This window comes from Aquarana catesbeiana, linkage group LG07, assembly GCF_042186555.1.
Source record: "Aquarana catesbeiana isolate 2022-GZ linkage group LG07, ASM4218655v1, whole genome shotgun sequence".
NCBI classification, from domain to species: domain Eukaryota; kingdom Metazoa; phylum Chordata; class Amphibia; order Anura; family Ranidae; genus Aquarana; species Aquarana catesbeiana.
The window spans coordinates 292696809-292722249 of NC_133330.1; the positions used below are offsets into that span (position 1 = coordinate 292696809).

General features: G+C 41.8%; 1 protein-coding gene across 1 annotated transcript in view; it reads left to right on the top strand.

The window, feature by feature from the left end:
- NRDC (nardilysin convertase) overlaps positions 1-25441 on the top strand; it is a 113893-nt gene that overhangs the window by 74170 nt on the left and 14282 nt on the right. Inside the window, 9 exon segments of the mRNA XM_073593540.1 lie at positions 379-529; positions 5253-5380; positions 11398-11560; positions 11718-11749; positions 13231-13369; positions 13473-13520; positions 13945-13997; positions 16485-16568; positions 23812-23902. Of these exon segments, the coding sequence (XP_073449641.1) occupies positions 379-529; positions 5253-5380; positions 11398-11560; positions 11718-11749; positions 13231-13369; positions 13473-13520; positions 13945-13997; positions 16485-16568; positions 23812-23902 (889 nt within the window).

Consider the following 25441-nt stretch of genomic DNA (forward strand, 5'->3'; position numbering starts at 1 on the left):
GATTTGTACTGGAACTGTACTGTCTGCCCTCATGTTGTAAAGCGCTGCGCAAACTGTTGGCGCTATATAAATCCTGTATAATAATAATTATAATCTGAAAATCCAAGGCTGTCCATGATCTTTCTACTTTGGATTACACCAATGATCTTCTCCTTCCATTCCATTAAATATTTTATTTTAGCCAGCTATTAAGTCAAGTAATGTGCAAATGTTGTGCAGCATATTGATTACCGCCTAACAATGTGCTTTCCTTTTCTCTCACATGCATTTCTTTACTATTATTGCAGACCTATGTAAAAAGTTATATCTTTAGTGGCTCCAAAAGCATTGATTCCTTGATATTTACTGACAGCCTTCTGCCCTGTTTTGCTGTTTCAGCTTGGTTCTGTTCGACATTTTCGTCAATATTCTGGCTCATACACTGGCAGAACCCGCCTATGAAGCAGATGTCGCTCAGCTCGAATATAAACTGGTGGCTGGAGAACATGGCTTGATCATCAAAATGAAGGGATTCAACCACAAGCTTTCAGTGAGTATGAATGTCCTAAACTTGTAGCAATTCTTTTAGAGGAGAAATAAGCTGATGATGCATGAAACTCTACTGTGGCTTCCTTGAGGTATACTTAACCACTTGCCGACCGCCTAACTGGGAAAATACATCATTACTTTGACGTTAAATACTGGGGTTATGGCTGCAGCTAGATACCATAACCCCGGTATTTTCTTTTCCCTTAGGCATCGATCTTTCAGATAAAAGTTATCCCCGTGGCAGATTCGCTGCAGGATCACTTTTAGAAGTGGTGGGAGTGGTGGTGTTGTCCCCACCGGTTCCCGGGCCTACGTTCCTGATCACTGAGCCTGGGAACCATCCAGTGCTACCAGTGCCTTGCCATAGAGATAAACAACTTCAAGATGACCAATCATCTCTATGCCCTTGGAGGACCAGAGCAACCGGAGCTTCCAGGTTCTTGGGCCATGTACACTTTTTTTAAAGCGCCCCTGTCCTCAAGTGCTTGCACGTTAGTGAATGCCCACATATGTAAACTGTGTTTGCACCACATGTGAGGTACCTCCTCTGTAACTCTAAACTGGTAACCTGTAGAAACTTTTAAAGCAACGCCTGTAGAAATGTTTAAATATCATAGTTTTGCGCCATTCCATGAGCGTACGCAATTTTAATGTTGGGTATCTATTTACTTGGCGTAACATCATCTTTCATATTATACCAAAAAATTGGGGTATATATTATGTTTTGTTTTTTAAATTAATTAAAGTGTATTTTTTCCCAAAAACCGTGTGACATACAAAATTGCAAGGGGGGGCCATTTTATTCTCTAGGGTCTCTGCTAAAAAAAAATGTCATGTTTCAGAGTTCTAAGTAATTTTCTTGCAAAAAATACTGATTTTTACTTGTAAACAACAGATGTCAGAAAAAGGCTGAGTCCTTAAGTGGTTAAAGGCCAAATCTAGCTTCGGTAAAAAAATTTTAAAAATTTTGCAGCAAAGGTTAAAGGTTTACGCTCTAGGCAGATATATATAAAAGACAGACGTTAATGTTTTTATCAATGCATCATTATTTTATTTTCAACTTGGAGCAAGTCCCAAGGATGCTAGGCACAAGAAACGAAAGGCCTTAGATGTTGTAATCCTTTCCACCTCACACCTGATGACTTGGTGTCACCAGGAGAATAGAGGTCTCCTTCTCTGCTAGAATTTTCTGCAAGGTTTTCTGCTATCACCAGCTGCTGGAAGATTCATTCATATAGGAATTCTGGAAGTCTCTTCAGTCAGCCAACAGTACTGGTAGATTCATGCTGAATGTATTGCAATCCTGGAAGTCTTTCCAGTCAGCCAGATTTATGTTGGCTATGTTAAAGTTCACCTTTTAAAATAAATGCACATGTTCTTGTAGGTTAAAAAAAGAGTGAATGTTTTATATATTTTTTACTTGGAGCCTAAAAAGCACTGCACCCACGATCAGCAGATTGCAGGTGCCATGCAGGACTCCTGCAGACTTAACTGTCAGCTCGTACCTGTCTATCTGTATCTGTCAGCTTGAACCTCATACAGGCAGGCAGTTGCATGCTGACAGGAAAAGACCAAGAACTACCAGAGCGCTCAACAAAGCCATAGTAGTTCATTGAAACGACAAGCTGACAACTGAGGATTCCTTGTCATATGTCAGTACTAGGGCCTGGACATGTAATGAGTATGATAAGATCAGCATGTAATGCGATTGGCTCATAAGCAGCATTACTGGAGAGCACAGCACTATCTGCTGAATACTGTGAGGGGACTGCATCTCCTACCCCTCCCTCTCCCTTTTTTTTTAAAATGGGCAATGTTCCTTGCTGACTGTGGGACGATGCATTTCTGATAATAATCACATAAAAGCAAACGTGTTTACTGTAAAAACTTTCTCCTTATCTGGGACCTGATCATGCAGCACAATTAGAGGAGCCTTGTGTAAGCATGTGCACAGAACTTTCTGTTCCATGGTTTTCCCCCTAGGGCTTATTTACACTTGCTTCGACTTCAGCACACATTAAAACACTTACTGCTTCAAAATGTGTTTTTGATGTGTTTTTTTATGCTTCTGTGGTGCTTCAGTGATGCTTTTCTGAAGCTTTAATGAAGCTTGACACATGTTATCCCATACCTGCAATACCTTCAAAACAAAGCTGCAGGTGCTTCAAGCGAGCTTTGTCATAGACTTCTATGGAGTCTTTGAAGACGCTTTGAAGCACCACTAAAGCGACATGGGGTATCATTTTTGAAGCACAGCAAAAGCAAGGTGTAAACAGGTCTGTGTACACTAGTGACCGGTGCTTTGATTGACATTCAGAGCGCTTTAAAAAAGCGTGTCCAATGCCATGTTTTGAAGCAAGTGTAAACGAGCCCTTAGACCCTTTTCACACTGGGGTGGTTTTCAGGCACTTTAGCGCTAGAAATAGCTTCTGCAAAGCGCCTGAAAACCGCCTCCCATTCATTGCAGTGTGTCTTTTCACACTGGAGCAGTGGGCTTGCGGGACGTTATGCAAAGTCCTGCAAGTAGCATCTTTGGGGCGGGCTGGGAGCTCTATATTTAGAGATCCCAGAACGCCCTGCCCATTGCAATGAATAAGCAACGCTTCCAACGTGGCCAAAAAGCCCAGCTAAAACAGCGCTAGAGGGGTGCTTTAGTGCTAACGGCCGGCGCTTCCAGTGTAAAAGTAGCCTTAGGGTGCTCTGCAGGTAAACAACTGCTGTAGTTTTATTTTTCCACCACCTAGATGTCCTTGGTGTACCTCCTGCAGTGGAGGCGACGCAGTGGTGAGCTCCCTTTACCATGCTGCACCTTCCTCCTCTCTGACTAGTTCACTCATCTGCTGACAGTTTATAGCGACACGGTGCTAACAGGAAATGACATATTCTTCAAGCAATATTAAACCTAAAAACAAAATAGTTTTTTTGCAGCTTACCCAAACCTCATGTGGTGGCTGCACTGTTATTTTTTTTTTATTTTTTATTTATTTATTTTTTTCACCTGGTGATCTGGCCAATAACACACACTTCCTGTACATCTTTGGATAGCAGCATTGTCAGTCTGGGGAGAGGGTAGTGTTAGATGGATTAGCAGATTTAAAGCCGAAGTCCAAGTACACTCATTAAGTTGTTATAGCAAATGTTTGTTATTCCTTTTGGGATAAAGTTTTAAATAAATGAATAAAGCTGACCATTGTAAGCATCCCTGTCAGTGGTAAATGGTTTGTCTTAACACTCTTAACTGCCACTTTTGCTGGACAGCTTGGCCTGTTGAAAAATAAAGCTTACTGGCAAAGCAATGAAATTTACAAACATATCAACTAATTTATTAGTGCAATGCCAAATAAGCCAAGTCTTCGGGGGCCGCCGCTTACCAGCACCCTGACATCTAGGAAGGGAATATCAGTGTGCAAAATCTCTGGATTAAAGATAATACCTTCCACAATGGTTCAAGAAAGTACGCATGTCCTGTAGTTCCTCCCTAGGGCCTGTCCAGTTGACAAAAATGTCATCTGTGAACTCTAGCCACCGTTTCACATTGTTAAAGTACTTGGAGGGGAAAATATGCATCTCCTCTCTAGAAGACCACCAAAAGGTTGGGTTAGGCAGGAGCTGCTATTGCCAGCCACCACATATAAAGAATTGGTAAGCTGCAATATATAGTAAATGTTTGTTTTTGGGTTCAGTCCTACTCTGCTGGGTGCCTGGACTTAGCTGAATGCATCTCCAACAGGCACTGAGTAGGTGATCTTTACCACTGTGAAGGCAATGATCGACTCGACACCAGGAGTGCTTAGGCTTGGTGCTCGAAATTGCAGGAATGTAGGAATTGCTCCTGCAGAAGATATGCCTGTCTCTGAGCTGAATTAAAGTCCCTGAAGTTGTTGGAAGGCTCCTCAATCTGGGTATGCGCTAGGGAAGAAAATAGCCACCTTTGATGCAGTCTTCTATGCCCAGTTTCTTTCCAGAGCTCTGCAGCACAAAACCCTCAGGGGTCCTTGGATCAACCAATACATCCCTGAGCTATTCAGCATCAAGCTGTTCAAGTTTGTAAGGCTGCTTGTCGCACGTTTACTAAATGTATTAGGGAGATGTTCATGCATCTGTGGATGCCAGTTTTGGGCAGAAGGTTTTTCAGGAGGCATTCTAGTGGGATTCCCCCTGTTCTGTTTTTGCAGTTTGGGCGTTTTGGCTTTGTCACTCTGTTGCCCACCCCTCATGTTCAATACTTTGGGACATCCCAATTATTCATGAATATCTATAAGTCCTCTTTGTCCTGTGAAATACAGTACGTTTTAAGAAATTATGATTTTTGATTTACATGTAAAATGCTTTTCTTGGAGTACATCACAGGAAACAGGGATCCCTCCTCTCTTATCTGTGTTCCTCATTGCTTACAAAACTGAGGCTTAGGTGAGCTGAGAGGGGTTATGCCTGGGTGGGTATTTCTGCTTGTTTTGGCCCATGTCTATTGACCTGAAGGTGGCTGCTTAACCCAAGTAGTCATCTAAGTCCTCTGATTCCTGTAATGTACTCTACGAAATTGCAGGTAAGCCAAGCGTCTTAATCTTTTTGGGATTTGTTATAAAAGGAGACATGAGATTACTACTGTTCAATAAGGCTTTACTGTGCACTCTCCCATACCTTTCAGTATTAATATAATTTAGTTCCTGAGCATGTAAATTAAGCATTAACATCTGTTATATGTTTTGTACCCTTTTGCGTAGCTTCTCTTTGAATTGATCATTGACCACCTGGCAGACTTCAGAGCTTCTCCTAAAGTATTTAAGATGATCACACAGCAGCTGAAAAAGACCTACTTCAATCTTCTCATAAAACCAGAGAAACTGGGCAAGTGAGTGTATACTGTGCATTTACCTGCTGATTGCATAAATGGCACTTCAGGTTTAGCACATCTCTGTCCTTTTAATATTTTCAATATGTTTAATAGTATATATTCCTACTTTGACATCTTAATACAATTTTGATTTTACTTTGTTGCTTTTGATCAATTTAACCAAAGTAAAGGTCAATATCTTAGACCATCTACTGACATAAGATAATTGACAACCCGCTTCCTTGAGCCTGTCAGCTCTTTGCGCAAACCTTTTGCTAAAATAATTGCTCAGATTTGTGCACCCAATCATTTTAACGCATATCTGTTTTACCTTTCATTACTGAAGTGCCATCATTTCCTTTCCTTTTCACTCCTTGGAAGGAAACCCCACCTGAAATACTTGTATCACAATTAGTGAACCCTCTGTTAACTTCAAAGCATTAGGTCTTCATCAGAGCTCTTGATGGTGTGTGTAATATGCTGCTGATGCTCCAGGGTGCAACTCTTGGAAATCCCAGCATGATAGGCAGATAGGGTACATCTTGGAGTTGTTTAGGTTTCAGGCAAGTGGTCCTAGTAGAGCTTGCACCATGATTTGAGTGGACACAGACAGAGCAGAATTAAGTCAGATGTGAGAACATTGTTTAAAACTTAAACAGAAATGTAGACCGACTAGAGTTTAATAGAACTTGTTGATTTGGCCACAGGCTGGAATGTCTGGCCCCACTTTAAAAGTTGCTAATGAGGCCAGGTGTGAAAGCCATAGGCATGTAATGGAGGAGAAGGTCCACTAGGTGGCAGTGAAGGACAAGATACAGGCGGTCCCCGGGTTACAAACAAGATGGGGACTGTAGGTTTGTTCTTAAGTTGAATCTGTTTGTAAGTTGGAACAGGTACATTTTTTAAGTGTAGCTCCAGCCAAAAAAAAAATCTATTTTTAAGCTTTTTGGATAGCATCGGGAAGGGTTATCACCCCTGTAACGTTTGTTTTGCTGTCTGTGCCCCTGTTCAGAAGATTTCACCTCACTTTCTGTCCCAATGACAATTGAATTTTGAAAATTTTGGGTTATTAAGGGAAACAAGGATTGGTGATAAAGCATCAATGGAGACACCTTTTTCCCATATTAACTCTTACAGGAGAGAATTTCCCTTCCTAGGGGTAGATTTCCTCTCACTTCCTGTTCTCTCCTTCTGTTTGTAAGTAGGAGTCGTTTGTAAGTAGGGGACCCCCTGTACAAAAATTCTCTAGGTTTTAACCCCTTTTTTGACTGCTCAACACATATATGCAGCTGTAAAAGGGTGGGCTTTAACATCCACATGCCTCAGAAATGCGCTGCTGGATGGCCGATGTTTGTGTGTTTAGAGCGTGCTCACTGTATGCATGCTCTCAGCACAAAGAGAGAGCTGTCAACGACAGCTCTCAGCACCAGGCTAAAGATTTGTAGCTGGCCGGGACTGGCTTTCGATCATGTGGTCTATTTAACAGAGCATCAGGGCCAGTGGGGAGGGGTTAAACATGTGCAAGGAGAGGAGAGAGAATTATCTGTTTAAGATCTGTGAGTCCAATAGGGGTTGCAAGTGGATCATTACAGCTAGTTGCCTGTCTGTCATGCTGATCCAGCGGCTTCAATACTTGAATACTTTTTTTTATTTAAAGGCGTGCAACAGATATGATAAAATGTAAACTTCACAGACTGTAGATGTAGAGTTGTTATAAGAAGCTATCAACACATCCAATATGCAGAAATATTCTTCAGGAAATGACCATAAAAACATAAGCATCTGACGTAACTACTGAAAGAGAAAAGGCTGTAAATACAAATATCAGCAGCAATGACATAGCAAACAAACAGGTTTAGGGAGCCCTCCGGTTGGGCAGTGCAGGGACCAACTTTATATGAGAGGAACATCCCTCTGACTTCCATTAGATGCTGCAGATTCACAGGGGGAAGTCAGGTGTGGAGTATACAACTAGAGTCTGTGCATGACAATTTTTATCAAAGTAAATATAAGAGAAAGAAAAGCAAAGTTGAAGACAAGAAAAGAAGGGAGAGAATGAGAAAAAATAAAGTAAAGTGGGGTAAAGGAGCTGGAGGGGGAAAAAAAGCAAGTCACCCCTGGGAAGCAGAAGTACCCATTACTAGTCAAGCAGTATAAATCCCAGGTAAGTGATATAGGTTATGCATATTGGAGGAATTAATCAGAGAAGCTGAAGTTATCCCAGTAAAATCATCTGGTTCCTCTGACTTGTATCGAAGAGCAGAAGTCAGGTCTTCCATCTATTTAGTGTCATTGACTCTTGTGAGTCATTGGGCCACTGTTGGTGTAGACTGTTTCCACATACACGCCCTTGTGTTGTGGCTTTAAGAAGGTGTTTGAGAAGGGACTTGTCAAACACCTTCTCTCTCCGTGCTCTCAGCCCCAGAAGGATTTACTCCCTTAATGACCAGGCCATTTTTGCCATACGGCACTGCGTCGCTTTAACTGACAATTGCGCTGTCGTGCGACATTGTACCCAAACAAAATTGTCCTTTCTTCCCCACAAATAGAGCTTTCTTTTTGTGGCATTTGATCACCTCTGCACTTTTTTATTTTTTGCGCTATAAACAAAAAAGAGCGACAATTTTGAAAAAAACACAATTTTGTACTTTTTGCTATAATAAATATCCCAAAATAAAAAAAATGTTTTCCTCAGTTTAGGCCGATATGTATTTATTTACATATTTTCGGTTTAAAAAAAAAAAAATTGCAATTTTTATCGTGACTGCGACATTGCGTCGGACACTTTTGACACTTTTTTTTGGGACCAGTGACATTTATACAGCGATCAGAGCTAAAAATAGCCATTGATTACTGTATAAACGTCATTGGCAGGATTAGCGGGACTGCGGCGGAAAAATCTGACCCCAAGTGACACTTTTTGGGGATCAGTGACATTATTGCTGTGATCAGTGCTAAAAAAAAAAAATGTACTGATCAATGTATAAATGATACGGGCAGGGAGGAGGTTAACACTAGGAGGCGATCAAGGGGTTAACTGTGTTCCCTGGGTGTGTTATAACTGTGTGGGGGATGGGCTTACTGGGACAACACAGAGATTGCTGTTCCTGATTATTAGGAACAGCCGATCTCAGTATTGTCCCCTGTCAGAACAGGGATCCGCCTTGTTTACATAGGTAGATCCCCGTTCTGCCTCTCTTTACCGCGAGTGTGGGAGTCCGGCGAACATAGAGTCTGCCAGACCCGCAGGCGAGCGCCTTATGCAAGGAACGGCGTCGGTTCACACAGCCGGGCTGCCCTGCCGCAGTATATGGGCGGTCGGGAAGTGATTAAGTAGGACTGCAGCTGGGTCATCATGTAGGGAGATGTCTGTAAATTTGTGTACGAGTTGAAGAACTGCCTTCCAAAAAGTTTGGAGTTTGTGGGATTCCCAGAAAATGTGTAAGATGGTGCTTGGGTGTAGGCCGTAATGCCAATATGGCCAGTGTGATGGAAAAACAGTTTAGCTAAAACCATCGCAGTTCTATACCGTTGGGTAATTATTTTGTAAGTGGTCTCATGATACTTACTACAGAGAGAGGATTTCTGCGCAAAGAAGAGTATGCGCTCCTTTTAGGGTTCTGTAAAGGTGACTTGCAGGTCTCTCTCCCACTTTGCCAAAAAAAGGTGGGTCCGAGACGGCATGGGGATCCAAAATGGATTTGTAAGATGTAGAGAGACCTTCAGGCCCAGCCCTTGCCCAAACATAGCTCCACAAAGGAGTGGATCACCCAGGGGAAAAGCACAGGCTTGGGCAACAAACCCAGGAAATGTGACAGCTGGTTAACCCTCTAGTAATCTAATACAAGAGGGGCCTGTCTAGTAAGCAAGATCTTGGTGGGGATCCAGCTGTTGGGCTGCAAGAAATGAGAGGCCCTTAAAAGCCTCTGTGGAGATTGCTAAAGAGAAATTGGATCCGTGAGACTGGGTGAGAACCCCGGGTAATCAACAGTTGGCATCATAGGGGAAAGAAAACTGCTCAGTGTGGATAAACTGGAAAAATCTGTCCATTTAAGCAAGAGTGGTGCCAATCAACAGGTGGGTAGCTAAATGGGCAACCTGGTGTTTCCCTGCCCAGGGTAGGCCTGCGAGCGAAGCTTGAACGGCCTCCTGTTCCGGCACCACCCAGAGTTTCTGATTTCCATGTTTACATCAGTCAACGATGTGAGTAATGTGTCGCCGTGTAGTACAGGGTGGGATCAGGGAAGCCTAATTCCGTCCCTAAGTTTCAGCCTCAATAACAACACTCTGCCAAGACATGGGGGTTGGCCATGTCATATGATTTTGAGAAATGCTGAGCGCACCAAATGGGGAAAAAAGTCAGAGGTATTTTGACAGGGTGTGCTTGTAACAAGTACAAGAGTCCGGGCATTACATTCATCTTAAAGTGGGTGTAAACCTGATTCATGAAATTTGAGCTGGGCACATATACAGTATCTCACAAAAGTGAGTACACTTCTTTTATTATATCTTGATGTGACAACACTGAAGAAATTACACTTTGCTACAATGTAAAGTAGTGAGTGTACAGCTTGTATAACAGTGTAAATTTGCTGTCCCCTCAAAATAACTCAACACACAGCCATTAATGTCTAAACTGCTGGCAACAAAAGTGAGTACACCCCTAAGTGAAAATGTCCAAATTGGGCCCAGTTAGCCATTTTCCCTCCCCGGTGTCATGTGACTTGTATCCCCAAAACAACCTCTGGATATGACGCTGAGCACGTGCACTCAACTTCTTTGGTCAACCATGGCGAGGCCTGTTCTGATGTTCTGAGTGTAACCTGTCATGAAAAGATATAAAATATTTATAAAAATGTGAGGGGTGTACTCACTTTTGTGAGATGCTGTATCTGCAGTGTTTTTTTTTATCTCTCTTCAAAGCACCAAGTCCCTGTCTTTCTGCTGCTCCATTCTTCTGTTATCAGCATGATTACTTCTGACAAGTTCTCTGTCAACTGAGATAAAACCAGCATGAATTTTGTGTCATGGGAGGTTGCTATAAATAGATTAGCAGAAAGCTGATTATTCACAAAACAGCTCTGCAAGTCTCTGTCTGTCTCTACCTATAAGGAGAGAGGGCCTTTCCTCCAATCAGCTGTCTTGGCTGTATGCCCAGGCTTCACTCCCAGTGCTTAACAGGAAAAGAAAATCTGTAACACAATGTGCACTTTCCAAGGAATGTGGAAAGCTGAAGACAACAGATATACATGTAAAACTTATGTAGTGAGATTTGTTTCATCTCCGTGTATCATCTGAGGCTGTTCACTTCCCTGGGTATATGTGAAGGTTTACATCCACTTTAAGCACATTGCAGCAGCCGAGCCAACATAGGGCCAGGGAGTCCCATTTCGTAAGGTAGGTAGTTGGTATTGACAGGAGAGGCTTGAAATTGAGAGCAATAATATTCAAATTTGCAGACATTCTGGTCCCCAAGTACTGAATTAAGCTAGTTAACCCATTGTAACGGGTAAAAAGGGGCGCAGGCCCACCATGGATTTTTGAAGATTGACCTTAAACTTGGATAATGCTTGTTAGGTCGATGAGTCAAAATGTTGAAGTCCAAGACAGCCAGGCAACTAAAATAAGGAGTTGAGGAATGGTATCCTCCAAATTCCTGCCAGTACAGGTTTTCTTTAAAAATGCAGGCATCAACATCAGAGCACCTTACAATTTTATTCCATGACCATCACCTATATATAAAAGCTCTGTACGAGGTGTGACAATTTAAATCCTGAATGGACTTTAAAAAAAGAAAAACACCACCATAGCGCTACGCTGCGTTGCGTTCCGGGAATTAATTTGTCACACCTCGTGTGTATGTTAGATGTGTACGTATACTGTAGATAACGGATCCTTTCATCTTTAACATTTTTCACTGAGCACTACCATTTTGTCTATGAAAGCAACTGCATATTGGATCAGTAGCAGTTTGTCTACCAGCTTATCTGTTTTGTACAAGTGGTTGGAGCTTGTCTTGTTTTCTGTATTTTCAGAGACGTTCGCCTCATCATCCTGGAACGTAATCGTTGGTCTATGATTGAGAAATACAGGACCATTCTAAAGGGTGTGAGCTTGGAGGAGCTGAACTCTTTTGTAGACCAGTCAAAGTCTCATCTTTATGTGGAGGGCTTGGTACAGGGCAATGTCACTAGTAAGGTAGGCGGGACAATAAATGTTGTATTGAAAATTCTGCACCCCCCCAAAACAATTTTATTTTAAACAAAAGTGGGGTCAGTGGTTTATTAACTGCATTTGCAATATTTGATTAGATTTGTTTTAAAAATGTGCATGTTCTTTGTTTCCTTCTCTTCAGGAGTCTGCAGAGTTCCTGAATTATGTTATAAGGTGAGACTATAAATGTTACAAATGTGTGCACAAAGGGAACCCTAGGGATGAACTATAGAGGCTCCCATTGTTGATTCTATAAATACTAGTGCTTTGCAGTCATTTTGATCCAGTGGCTTCAGTACTTAAGTCAGAAACTTGGAACAAGTATGGCAATTTACTCTGACTTTTCTGATCTGCATGCTTGTTTCAGGTTAGCGTCAGAGAGTACTCTAATCCAGCCGCAGCCAGGCAACTGTTGCAGGCTCTGTACTTGTCTCAGTACAAGTTTCCTTTGTGTATAAGTTGATTCTCAAGGAAGATTGGAAGAACCTCTTCTACAGAAATGAACAGAATATATTTGTTCCTTGGTGCATGGAGATTTACCCCTCCTTCATCTTGTGGCATCCTGGGCTATCAGGCCTGAAGGATCATTGTGAGCGTGTATCCCGAACAGGAGTCTCTTAATTGCTAGAGAGAATGAGCAGGCATAAAATCTACCTGCATTTTAGTGCACTTTACATTATTGAGACCCTGGTCTAATCAACCCCCTTCCCCCCCATCATCCCTGCAAAGCCAGGTATCTACCAGTCTCCACCCTGCCAAGACTTTAGATAGACTCAACCCCACACAGCTTCTTCTTGAAATACCTTCTAGTTGGATCCTGCTTCTCCTGAGGATGCAACCTTATGCCCCATACACATGAGCGGAATTTCCGTCGGAAAAATCTTGGATGGTTTTTCCCGACGGAATTCCGCTCAAGCTTGCCTTGCATACACACGGTCACACAAAAGTTCTCTGAACTTTCGACCGTCAAGAACGCGGTGGCGTACAACACTACGACGAGCCAAGAAAATTAAGTTCAATGCTTCCCGAGCATGCGTCAAATTGTTTCCGATCATGCGTGTTTTTTTTGCGCGTCTGAATTGCATACAGACAAATGGAATTTCCATCAAGAACTTTTTCCGTCAGAGAAATAAAGAACAGACCAGCTCTCAATCTTTTGCTGGAGGAAATTCAGACAGAAAAAGTTGGATGGAGCATACACACGGTCGGAATATCCGACCAAAAGCTCCCATCACACTTTTTTTGACGTAAATTCCGACCGTGTGTATGCAGCATAAGTCTTTATTAATTCCAATAAAAAGTCTGTATTTCCCCATGTCACCTTTGTAATGCGGAACAATTCACTTTCCTTCTGTTGTAGCATGAACAGATTGCTCTGTTTTTCCTTCAGCCTGTAGATGGAAGCATTTGAAAACATTTCTTTTTATCTGATCGGTAGCCTGCATTTTGGTGGACACTGGTTCAGCCATTACAGAAAGCTTGCATTGTGTGTAATGTTGTAGACTCTGCCACTGAGAGCAGGAATACTGGTTGGTTAATGTGACAGAAGCAGAGATAGGAAGTGTCATGTCGTAAGGATCATCTACTGTTGTAGTGTATGCTGCCTGCTATGTGCCTAGTGTAAACTGACTTGATGTCTTTTTCCCTTTCTCAAGTAAGCTGCAGTATCAACCTCTGGAACAGATGATTCCTGTGCAGTTCCAGGTAGTAGAGCTTCCAACTGCTCATCACTTGTGTAAAATCAAGTCCCTGAATAAAGGGGATACCAACTCTGAGGTCACTGTGTACTACCAGGTGAGAACTTGACTTTATACAGATGTGCCCTGTGACTTATTATTTCTCTTCATTGTGAGCTCATTGACTGATGTCAGCCCCTAACGACCTGTATTTATTGCAGTCTGGTGCTAAGAATTTACGGGAATACACACTGATGGAGCTCTTGGTGGTAAGTACTTTTGTTTTACATGGCAAATAAGCTGCTAATGCCTTGGAAATTTGGCAATCCATGGTGCATATGGCAGAACTCCTCCTCATCCAATAATTTACAGTTGTAAATATATAAACGGGTGAACCGCGCTGCCTCTTCAAATAGAGTGTTAGCAGCTGACACAGCAAAAGGATCAATTTGCAAAGTAGAAAAACTATATATATATAAGAAAGTGCAGCGCTAAAACAATTTACGGTTGGCCTTGATATTAGATCTCAAACCGCAAATCACAGAAAATCTGGAGGCTTCTAATGTTATCTGCATCATGGAAAAGGTGAAAAGGTTTTTAAGGAATCCCTTGCCTCTGTTTCAAAAAGGATCTTTAAATAAAAGAGTACATTGCAAGTAAGTTGTAGCATAATTGTTTGAATCTGTCTTTCAGATGCATATGGAAGAACCTTGCTTTGATTTTCTGAGGACAAAGCAGACATTGGGGTAAGCTGCTTCTGAAGCAGAAGTAATAAAATCAGTTATATATAACCATGTAATGGTGTGCTGTTCCATTAATTTATCATCAGTGATAGTAAGATGATAAAAATACCTATATTCAAAAATGAAATGAAAAAAAACCATCACACTAAATGTCAAAACATTGCTGATTCACAAAAAATTATAATAATCCATAATTTAAAGTGCGATGTGCAATTATTTCCAGAATTCATATAATAAATTGTGCTCCAACAAAAGCAATTGATTGAACATGTGTTCCAAAGTCCACATAAAAAAATGCTCCAACAGTTCATTTTAATCTCCTTGTATAAAGTTGATATGTGGTTCCAAATTCCCCACATGTGAGAAGAGGAAATAGTGTCCTTGTGCAAAATAAATAAATCAAAAGTGCTTGTGCATCATCACCCTGCTCCAACACCAAAAAGATTGGCCGCTAACCAGACAGATTGACCCCACATAGGAGATCATATGGCCATAAACAGGATCACATCTAAGGGTTGGTCATCAAGCCGGCCTCAGAAGGTTGGGATGGATCCAAGCACATGTGACTCACTTTTTCCTAATTCTATTACAGCGGTCACTTGACTCAGCTCTTTCCCAGCCTGTCTGCAGGGAAACAGTGGCAGGATGAGCCTCTAGTCCTCTACAGCCTGCACTATGCAGTGAAAATAGGTAGAATTATTTCTAGTGCTACACATGTAAATATCTACTAAAAGGTGCATGTTTATAAGATATTTACTGTACCCTACAGGTAAGCCTTTATAGGCTCACCTTATAGGCTTAGCTGTAGGTACAAAACAATAGTGGGAGTTTACTTCCACTTTAATGCACTGTAAGGCCCCATGTACACGGGGCGCTGTTAAATGCGCATTCAGAGGCAGTTGGACGCTTTTTTCAACTACCCCTGAACTCATTCAATGTTATCCTATGTGACCATGTACACAGTCTCGTTTATTGCCGTTTTTTTGCAGTTGCGTTTAACAGCGTTTCTTTGGAAGCTAAAAAATTGGGTTCAGACGCAGAAGATTTCCATGTTTCAGACGCTAAACGCGGCTAAACACGGTACCCGCGTTTAGACGCGTTTTCGTTTATAAGTGTTTTTAAAGGTACCCTATATTTTAGACCTGAAAAGACAAAAATATGATGGAAAACAATGAAAAAACATAAAAAAAATATAGTTTAAAAATGTTTTAATTACTTGCGATGATTCATAGACCATATACAGCCCTTTATGCAATGCAATACACCACTGGCATTGCTGTATCCGAATTGGTGTCCATGTGTGTCAGACTGGGTTGTACTTTTTCAAGTAGAAGGTCAAATGTGGCAATGGACATGCGTGTGAAATGAAAAAAATTGTCGGGGTAGGTACACAGCTGTACGTACATATTTACAAAATATCCTGCCGACATTTGCTGCACAATCAAAGGATGGGTCCAATAGCGACGAACTCTGACTCTGGACCTCTCACGCAATTTTCTACGTCGTTCTAGCCTCATCGAGAGCAATGTCAGGAGCATTTCCTCACATATGCTCATTATGGGATCCATTGCAAAAAATAAGCACAGAAATAGAGGCAAATACAAGTAGACAACTGCTTTCTCTGCTGCTGCTACTCACTCTGGTCAAAATGGCTGAAATAGTTAACTACAGTGTTTTTTTAGCTTGGGGAGGGTCTTAAATGAGGTAAACTTAATAAACGCTTCTAGACGCAAACGCTAAACGGGCATTTTAAACGCAGGTTTCAAGGTGTCAAAAAATTTCGTTCAGAGGACTTTGCCTCAGCGTCCCGTGTACATGACCTTAAAGTCAACCCAGGGAAATGATAGATCTTAGGATGATGTGGTCTTGCATACCTTAAAAATACTAACCTTAAGGCCTCATGTACACTGCTGCTGCAAAACGGACGTTTAGGAGCAGTTGGGCATTTTTTTCAACTGCCCCTGAACTCTCCTCAATGTGTTATCAGTACATGTACACAGGATCATTTACAGTCACTTCTAGGTAGTTGAGTTCTAAGGCTTTTTTTTGGGAACGCAAAAAAATTGGTTCAGAAGCTGAGTTTAGGGGCATTTCAAGCGCCAAACGCTTCTAAACGTGGTAACTCGCATTTAGCCGTTTTTCGTTTATAGGGATTTTTCATTTTTGGCTATTTTGAAAAAAAAAAAACGAAAAAAAAAAAATGTAAAAAATGAAAACATTTTATTTAACGCTTCTAAACGCAAACACGGCTAAACGTGTTTAAAATGGACGTGTTAAACGTGGGTTACTGTCTGTCAAAGTAAATCGTTCAGAAGAGGTTGTATAAACATCCCGTGTACATGAAGCCGTAGCCACCAGCCAATATTTTGAGGTAAAATTAGGAAACTGACCAGGAACAGCAAACAGTTGTTCCAAATACTAATGTTGATGAGGCCTCTATAATATCATTGGTCACACTGATGCAGTTTCTTCCACAACATCTTTTTGTAGATACCATGTGTATCCAACCTGCAGAAACACTTCTGGAATTCTGGGATTTTCAGTCACAGTGGAAACGCAAGCAAATAAGTACAAGTAAGTGAGATGGAAATTGCCTGCAGTTGTAAATGTTCTTACAATGCAGAATGTTTTGGAAATATCAATGTTGGTTGTACTTTTTATTTAATGCTTTTCTACTTTCACCAATAAACATGGAAAAAAGTCATTCAAGCTCAGACTCCTGCATGTAAGCTGCAGCTGATGGCTAGTTGAACTACAAATTTTATTTGATGTTTTGGGGCTCATTTACACTTGCTTTGACTTCAACACACATTAAAGCGCCTAACACTTCAACATGTTTTTTTAATGTTTTTTTAATGTCTTTTTTATTGTCTTTTTTTATGTGTTTTTTTTAATGCTTCTGCAATGCTTCAGCGGTGCTTTGATGATATCTCATACCTGAAATATCTCCAAAACAAAGTGAAGCTAAAGCTGAATAAAAGCCTCTCAAAAGCTGCAGGCGAGCTTTGTCATAGACTTCTATCCAGTCTCTGAAGCACCACTAAAGCGACATCGGGTATAGTTTTTGAAGCAGGCATACACAACATGTGACTAGGGCTGTAAGGTAACCATTTTATTTAGTGACGGGTGCTTTGATTGGCATTCAGAACGCTTTTAAAAAGCGTGTCCAGTGACTTGTTTTGAAGTAAGTGCAAACGAGTCCTAGAGATTCTGCCAGAGAGATCTTGTTGCCTTTGTTCCCTGTTTTTCCCTGTTAAATTAAATTTAATTCCCCACTCATTATGTATGTATGTTATCGATTCTAACTGAATTATCCACTGGACAGTGTAAGATTCTATATAGTGACCCTGGTCAGAAGGAAGTGCAGATATATCACTGCTGTATTGCTGAAGAATTATAAGAGATGAATCATCAACTCATTTGCAGCTCCTAGAAATTGACATATGGGGTATTGTTGAGAAAAATAACTCTTTAACCACTTCAGCCCCGGAAGAATTTACCCCCTTCCTGACCAGAGCACTTTTTGCGAATCGGCACTGCGTCGCTTTAACAGACAATTGTGCGGTCGTGCGATGCTGTACCCAAACAAAATTGATGTCCTTTTTTTTCCCACAAATAGAGCTTTCTTTTGGTGGTATTTGATCGCCTCTGCGGTTTTTATTTTTTTGCGCTATAAACAAAAAAAGAGCGACAATTTTGAAAAAAAAGCAGAATTTTTTGCTATAATAAATATCCCCCCAAAAAATTATAAAAAAAAACAATTTTCCTCCTCAGTTTAGGCCGATTATGTATTCTACATATTTCTGGTAAAAAAAAAATGGCAATAAGCGTATATTGATTGGTTTGCGCAAAAGTTATATCGTCCACAGAATAGGGGATAGATTTATAGCATTTTTATTATTATTATTTTTTTTTTTTACTAGTAATGTCGGCTATCTGCGATTTTTTTTATCGTGACTGCGACGTTATGGCATACACACCGGACAATTTTGACACATTTTTGGAACCATTGGCATTAATACAGCGATCAGTGCGATTAAAAATGCATTGATTACTGTACAAATGTCACTGGCAGTGAAGGGGTTAACTATGTTCCCTGGGAGGTGATTCTAACTGAAGGGGGAGGGGACTAACTACAGGAAGTGACGGATCCTGGTTCCTAGCTAATAGGAGCACAGGATCTGTCACTCCTGTCAGAAAAGAACAGGGAAGTGTGTGTTTACACACACTCGTCCCTGTTCTGTGTCTCCAGCTCACTATCGCTCGCGGCCGGCGGTCATCGCGACCGTCGGCCACGAGCATCGGCACCCCCGCTGTGCAGCAGCCGCACGTGCGCGCCTGCTATCCGGGCCTCACGAGATCACGTGCAGTAACGTGATTTGGCGCACGGGAGCCAGCCTGCCGCAGTAAAACTGCGGCGGCTGGATCGGAAGTGGTTAAAAGAGAAATATGGGTTTTTTTATTTTTTTTATACTCGCCTAGGTGGATGTTGCATCTGTCTCCCACCGCTGGTTGCTCAGTACTTCACTGAGCAGAGAGCCGGCGACTGTCAATCACCGACTCTCTGCCCCTCCAGTTCTCACTGGAGTGCCAGGCTGGGCAGGGGGTGGGAGCTGCTAGCTTAGTCCCAGAGCGATGCACTGAGAGGCCGAGCCACCTGCCGGTCCAGGCATCTAGGAAGATCCTGACTGTAAAGTCTGGATCTTTCCCGAGCCTGGATTTGCTGGGTGACAAGCTAAAGCCCACTGTCGGCCAGAAATGGGTCACAGAAGTGCAGAACGAACTGCACTTTTGTGATTCCTAGGAGAAGTACAGCCAAAATAGCTTTTGCTATGCTCCTCCTATAAAGCGGAACTACAGGCAAACAGGTAAATGGACAGTTGAAATATTAACCTAAAAACTTTTTACCTGCCACTGTATTTGTATTCCTGTCCGCTTATTCATTATTTACACAGTTCTGCGGCACAGTCATCCTGGAGACTTTCTTTTTCTTTTTAGCAGTTAAAGCAGAATCCATAACAACTTGATAAAAAATGTTCTTTAGCAAGGAACATACATTAATAATCATATTACCAAAATTAGTGTGTGCTGTAAATTGCCTCCAACATTGCTCCTGTTTCTTCTTGCTGGAGGCTGCCATTTTGCTGAAGCCCAGAGCCCCTGAACAGCAGTAAATCATAAAGCGGAACTAAACTTATTCATTTAACAGTTTCAAAAAACATTGCTAACGGTCACATTTGCTTATGTCTCAACCAAACTATCAAACTATCAAACCATCAAATGGCTGGTGTCATACTGATCACATGTGCAGCACCATGGTAGTTGGAGATCATACAGAAGCAGCTTCCTTGGCTTTAAAGGATAGGAGGGTTTGATTCCGCTTTAAGGCTGTCAGCAGATCGGCCTCTACAAATTTAGCGGTGCCTACAAATGTAGAGCAACGGAGCATGTGCAGAGCAGGGTGAGACCGTGTATTGGATTTTAAGCAATATAGGCACTTATTTTTATGGTTTACATAGCTATACCTGCAAAAGGGGCCAGCCTAACGTGATCTAGCAGAGTATAATTTTCTGACTAAGTTCTATTTTAAATAACACTTAAGTAGCCCATACATTTTTTTTCGCTCAACTAGCAGGTTGAATGAAAAAAACGGACTCAATTCCCTCATCTACACATTCGATGTGGATGAGAAAATCCTCTGCGCTGTACGATTGTTTTCTGATGGTGGGGAGACTTCCTTGCCGTCAGACTACACTGATTCAGGGGCAAAAATCCAACAGTGTGGTTGTATACCGGTTGATTGGTAAATCGTCTTCTGTTCAACCTCCCAGCCCGTACATGGATCGAAATTTACCCAGCCCTTGCTGAGCCGACTGAATTTCAAGCCATGTATGGCTGGCTTTACATGTTTTGCCCCTTTCTAAGGGGCATCCGTGTTCCTTGCTAAGCAGGAACACGGATCTCTGTCTTCCCACAATACAAGCACTGGCCACACAGAACACACTCCTTAGGGGCACAGTTGACCCCCTTGACCGCCCCTGATGTTAACCCCTTTCCTGCCAGTGTCAATACAGTGACAGTGCATATTTTTAGCACTGTTCACTGTATTGGTGTCACTGGTCCCCAAAAAGTGTCAGTGTCTGATTTGTCCGCAGCAATGTCGCAGTCCTGGTATACGTCGCTGAGCCCCACCATTACTAGTAATAAATAAAAATTCCATAAATCTATCCCATAGTTTGTAGATGTTATAACTTTTGCGCAAACCAATCCATATACGGTTATTGGGATATTATTTATTTTTTTTTTTTTTTTACCAAAAATATATAGCAGAATACATATTGCCCTAAACTGATGAAGAAATTTTGAATTCTTTTTATATTTTTTATTGGCTATATTTTATAGCAGAAAGTAAAAAATATTGTTTTTTTGTTGTTTTTTTTTTTCAAAATTGTTGGTCTTTTCTTGTTTATAGTGCAAAAACTTAAAACCGCAGAGGTGATCAAATACCACCAAAAGAAAACTCTATTTGTGGGGAAAAAAAGGACATCAATTTTATTTGAGTACAGTGTTGCATGACAGCGCAATTGTCAGTTAAAGTAACGCAGTGCCGTATCGCACAAAATGGCCTAGTCAGCTGAAGTGGTTAAATTGTATATGCCTGCTGAGCATTTTGTATACAGAGCACAGTTTTGTAGTTACAGACATACAGGGAAGGCACTTGACCTCTTTGGTTCTGTAGTGTGCTTTCCAGCACTGATAATCCCATCTCTGGACGCACCATCAGGCTGTTAAGAATAAAGTTCTTGTAAGGCCGTATACACAGACAGGAATGACTTCTTTCAACTGAGTAATGAAGTGCCATCCAGACAGTTTTCTCTGTACACAATGTTTTCATTTAGGAATAACAGAATGTTCCTTCTAGATACTCTAAAATCCATTAATGGTATTGATCTGTCCATAAATTAATGGCTGCATTGTAAGGAGGCATTAAAGTGGTTGTTAAGCCGCTACTCCTCTTTATATCATCCCCTTTGTCCGATAAAAAGCTTTATCCTAGTGCCTGTGCTTTATATAAAAAAATAGCAGATTTCTACCCATTTTAACAGGGTCTTCCAGCGATAAGATGACTCCAGGCTCTCTGCTCACCCCATGTAATATCTCCAGTGGGCGGAGCTGAGGTTCCCCTGCTGACATCAGCCAGGGAGGCGGAGAGGAGGGGAGCTGAGAGTCATGTGATCACTGGAAGACACTGTTAAAACGGATAGAAATCATTTTATTTTTATTTTTTTTTATAAAACACAGGCACTAGGACACAGCTTTTTTTACTGACAGAGGGGATGATATACAGATCAGTTCGTTTTGAAGCATCGGGGAGAGGAGCAGATCAGCGATATTGAGAGATGACAGGCAGGGAGGGGGAGGAGGACAGAGGGAGACCCAGGAGAGCTGCAGATAGCAACGTATGACGGAGGCATGCACTCTGACCACGGTGTCAGGGCTCAGCAGCTCTGATATAGCGTGGTTCGCGTATAGAGGGTAGAAATTGGCAGGATCAGCCAGGTATTTCAGGTCTTAACAGGGGGCCAAATGACACAGCAACTGTGTACAACTGTGCTGTATAATGTGCTTTAAAGGAACAGGTCCTCAGCAAATCTGCTGTGACCTCAGAGGAGTTGAGAGTAGGACAGGCGAGGGAATCTGCTAGAAGAGAAACCTGTAGTACCTCATATTATTTGCATAATATACTGAAAACTGCCTGTTTGTACTTTAGTACTGTGTGAAAAAATGCTGTAAATTAAGAATGCTTTCAGAAATAGAAGTGCTAATGGTTTATTGTTATCAGTTAACAAAATGGAAAGTAAATGAAGAGAAATCCAAATCAAATCAATATTACTGTGCTGCCGGTGCTGACTGACAGTATTGACGGTGCTATAGAAGTACCTGTACTAAATAATAAAAAAATCAGCCTCACTTGTGCGGATGGAGTTTTGGCGTCTGTGTTGATCTTGGTTGTGATTTAAATACTTCACTTTTCATTCGATGTTCATGTTACACTTATATTTGGGGTGTAAAATGGAATGTAGCATTTTGCTGCCCCATCCCTTCCTGAATGGAGGGTCTTCTCCTTGTAGAATTCTGTACATTTTTTATTTTGTTCCATGATCTGTTAATGGAAAAACTCACAAAAAAAGTCACATCTGCCACTTGCAGCGAAGGAACTTGTAGTTCCTATTGTAGCATAAATGTGGTGATGTCTCCACACTCCTAGTTTGATTACTTTCTACAGCTCTATATCCGAAGATGCATACCTCTGTACAGACCTGAGGCTAATGGAATAGTCTGCAGAAGCCAACGATCGTAGATGCGATGAATTGCTTCCCCAATGCAAAATTAATAGGTGAACGTTTTCTTCTGTTTTGCAACGTGGGTGTCATGTTTCTTTAAAAATGTCTGACACACATCAGCCCCAGCTGCAGCCTTCCACGTTGTGACTTGTTGCACTCTGATCACTGGGGAATTGGAGAGTGAGGAAATTCTTCCGCTAGCCTGCAGCAGATTGATGACCATATCTCGGCTTTGGCGCAGCCACAGTCACTGGACTGGAAATCAACTGTTGTTTTAATAATTATAAAAGGTTGAGCTTTTTGAGAAAACGCATGGTGATTTGTATCTCATGATATGTCAGGAATTTATTAATGCACACTTGTAAAATCCACTTTAACCTGTTCCTGCCTGCGCTATATCCGAAACATGGCTACGGCGCGGCCCTCTAGTTCTGGGAGTACGTCCAATCACAGCTGGTCACATGTAAACAGAATGGCTGGTTATCTGCAGTCCTTTCCTCACCCATTGTCTCTGTGTAAGGAAAGGAGAACCAATAGCTGGCCAGTCTGACATTGCACAGAGAGTACATTGTTTACACTGATCATCAGTGTCCGGATTATCAGTGCAGCCCCATCAGTAAAAAATTACTTATTTGCAAAATTTTATAACCGAAACGAAGAAAAAAAATTATTTTCCCAATTTTTAGTCTTTTTTTTTTTTTTTTTTTGATTAGCAAAAAAAAAAAAAACCCAGTGGTGATTTAAATATCACCAAAAGAAAGCTCTGTCTCAAAAAAATGATAAAAAGTTCATTAGGGTACAGTGTTGCATGACCGTACAATTGTCATTCCACATGCGATTACGCTGAAAATTGGCCTGGGCAGGAAGGGGGTGAACGTTCCCGGTATTGAAGTAAGTAAAGAGTAAAGACACTCTGTTCCTAACAAGGATTTGAACACAGGTCAGAGCCAGCAAATGGAATGCAGATGTGGAAGTGTGTCCGGCTTTCAGAGGTGCTCAGCTCCTGATAGTAGCACTTGGAGGTCCCTCCATCCTGCTATCAGATGAAGCGTTTCTCCCTTTACTTGGATATGCTTGTTAGGAGTTATTGATAGAAAATGTTGAAGGAAAGAGAGCAAAGCGGCTGGTGTTTTTGGAAGAAGGGTCTCTTGACTTTTAGGCCCCTTTCACACTGAGGTACTTCTAAACTGCCAGTAAAAGATTTGAGCGCTTTTAAAGAGCTTTCCATTAATTTCAATGGAGAGGGGCATTTTTTCACCGCCCTGCCAGCCCACTGTCCGAGTGTGAAAGCATTCATTGATTTTAATGGAAATAAGTTTTCGAGAGCTTTTCAGTCGCTTTTTTTTTTTTAGCGTGAAAGGGGTCTTACTTGTCTTGTAAATGAGCAATATTTGACCTAAAACCAGACCAGGAATTTTGCCAACTAAACAAATTTGAGACAAAATGAACTAAGCATTGTCTTTCCTCCACAGCTCTGAAGTGGTGGACAAGAAAATAGAAGAGTTTCTGGTTTGCTTTGGTGAAAAAATCAACAACTTGACTGATGAAGCTTTTCGCACACAGGTAAAGTTTACGAGAATTACAGGGTCAGCTAATGTGATGAGTTTCTTCAAATGTACATTTTCTTTAGTCTGCAAAGAACATATATGTTTGAACCTTAAAGGCAGGTTATGCGTTTTCCATTGTGAGCATATGAATGCTGCAGAGGTCCATCCACAGTTCAGGAAAGAACTGAGCCAAACCATTAAACGGTTGTGCCTCTGTTGTGGTGTAATCTAGATGTTGTACTGGTCAAGATACTACAGGACAAACAATGGGGTTGATTTACTAAAGGCAAATCCACTGTGTGCTACAGGTGCACCTGGATGTGCAGTTGCTGTAGATCTGAGGGGAAGCTCTGCTGATTTCTTCCAGTCATGTGCAAGCAAAAAATGCTGTTTTTTTTTCCTTGCATGTTACCCTCAGATCTACAGCGACTGCACTTCCTTGTGCACTTGTAGTGCACAATGGATTTGCCTTTAGTAAAATAAACCCCCCATGTCAGCACACTCCTATAACTTTGCAGAATCCATCCTATTGATTTGCACTAATGCATTTCAGCAGTACGAGAGTTTTAAACTCCTTTTCTTTCTCGAACATCACGGGACACAGAGCCACAGTAATTACTGATGGGTTATATAGGTATCACTGGTGATTGGACACTGGCACACCCTATCAGGAAGTTCAACCCCCTATATAATCCCTCCCCCTTGCAGGGATACCTCAGTTTTTACGCCAGTGTCTTAGGTGATGGACGTGTAAAGATGTCCTGTGCTGAGCTCCAAAGGGAATATCCTAAGATCCTATACTGGGGCAAGCCAGGCGAACCGGATCCATTCAAAGTGTCTTTTCATGGCCGAATTGAATGGTACCCGGGCCTCGTGTCCGAAGAAACGAGGTTTTACCCGTAATGCTTCTCTTTTTAGAGAGCTGGACCCCGCAGATCAGAAAATGGCTTTAAACTTCCTAATTTCTGGCGAGGTGCTTTACGGTCCCAGAACTGTTGGATCCCCCTACTGATGGGGGCCCCAGTCTCTGACGGTTTTTTCAAACGGAGCCCACCGTGAGAGGTGAAGATTGGGTCTGTGTAAACAGCACCCTGCGGCTGGATAAGGTAAGAGGAGATTCCACAGAATTTTTGAGTTCTAGTGGCTTTTCTCCTTTAAGGTAAATGCATGCTATGCCTATTGTGACCACCGGGGGCTGCCAAGAGCACAAACCTACACATGCTGACTGACTGTCTCAGGTGTTCAGTGCTGATTATGTCCCAGCATCTCAAAGCAGGCTGCAAGCAGGTAAGGTGGAAAGGGGGATTTCTCATGTTTGAATGTTCCCCCCAGGCTAGAGAGGGGCCACAGGGGTCTAGAAAGTGGTTATACTACCCGGGCTCTGCGGCCTAATGGCCCCCATCTCTGAAGATAGCCGTTCAGGCAGATCTTGGTACCAGTCTCCCCCCCCCCCCCCCCCCCCATCCCCAGCCTTTTCTCCAGAAGCATGACAGGAGAGTCGGCAGTGCGGGAAGCGCTCGTTTTTTTCAAAACTCGAGGGGGGGGGGGGGGGCGG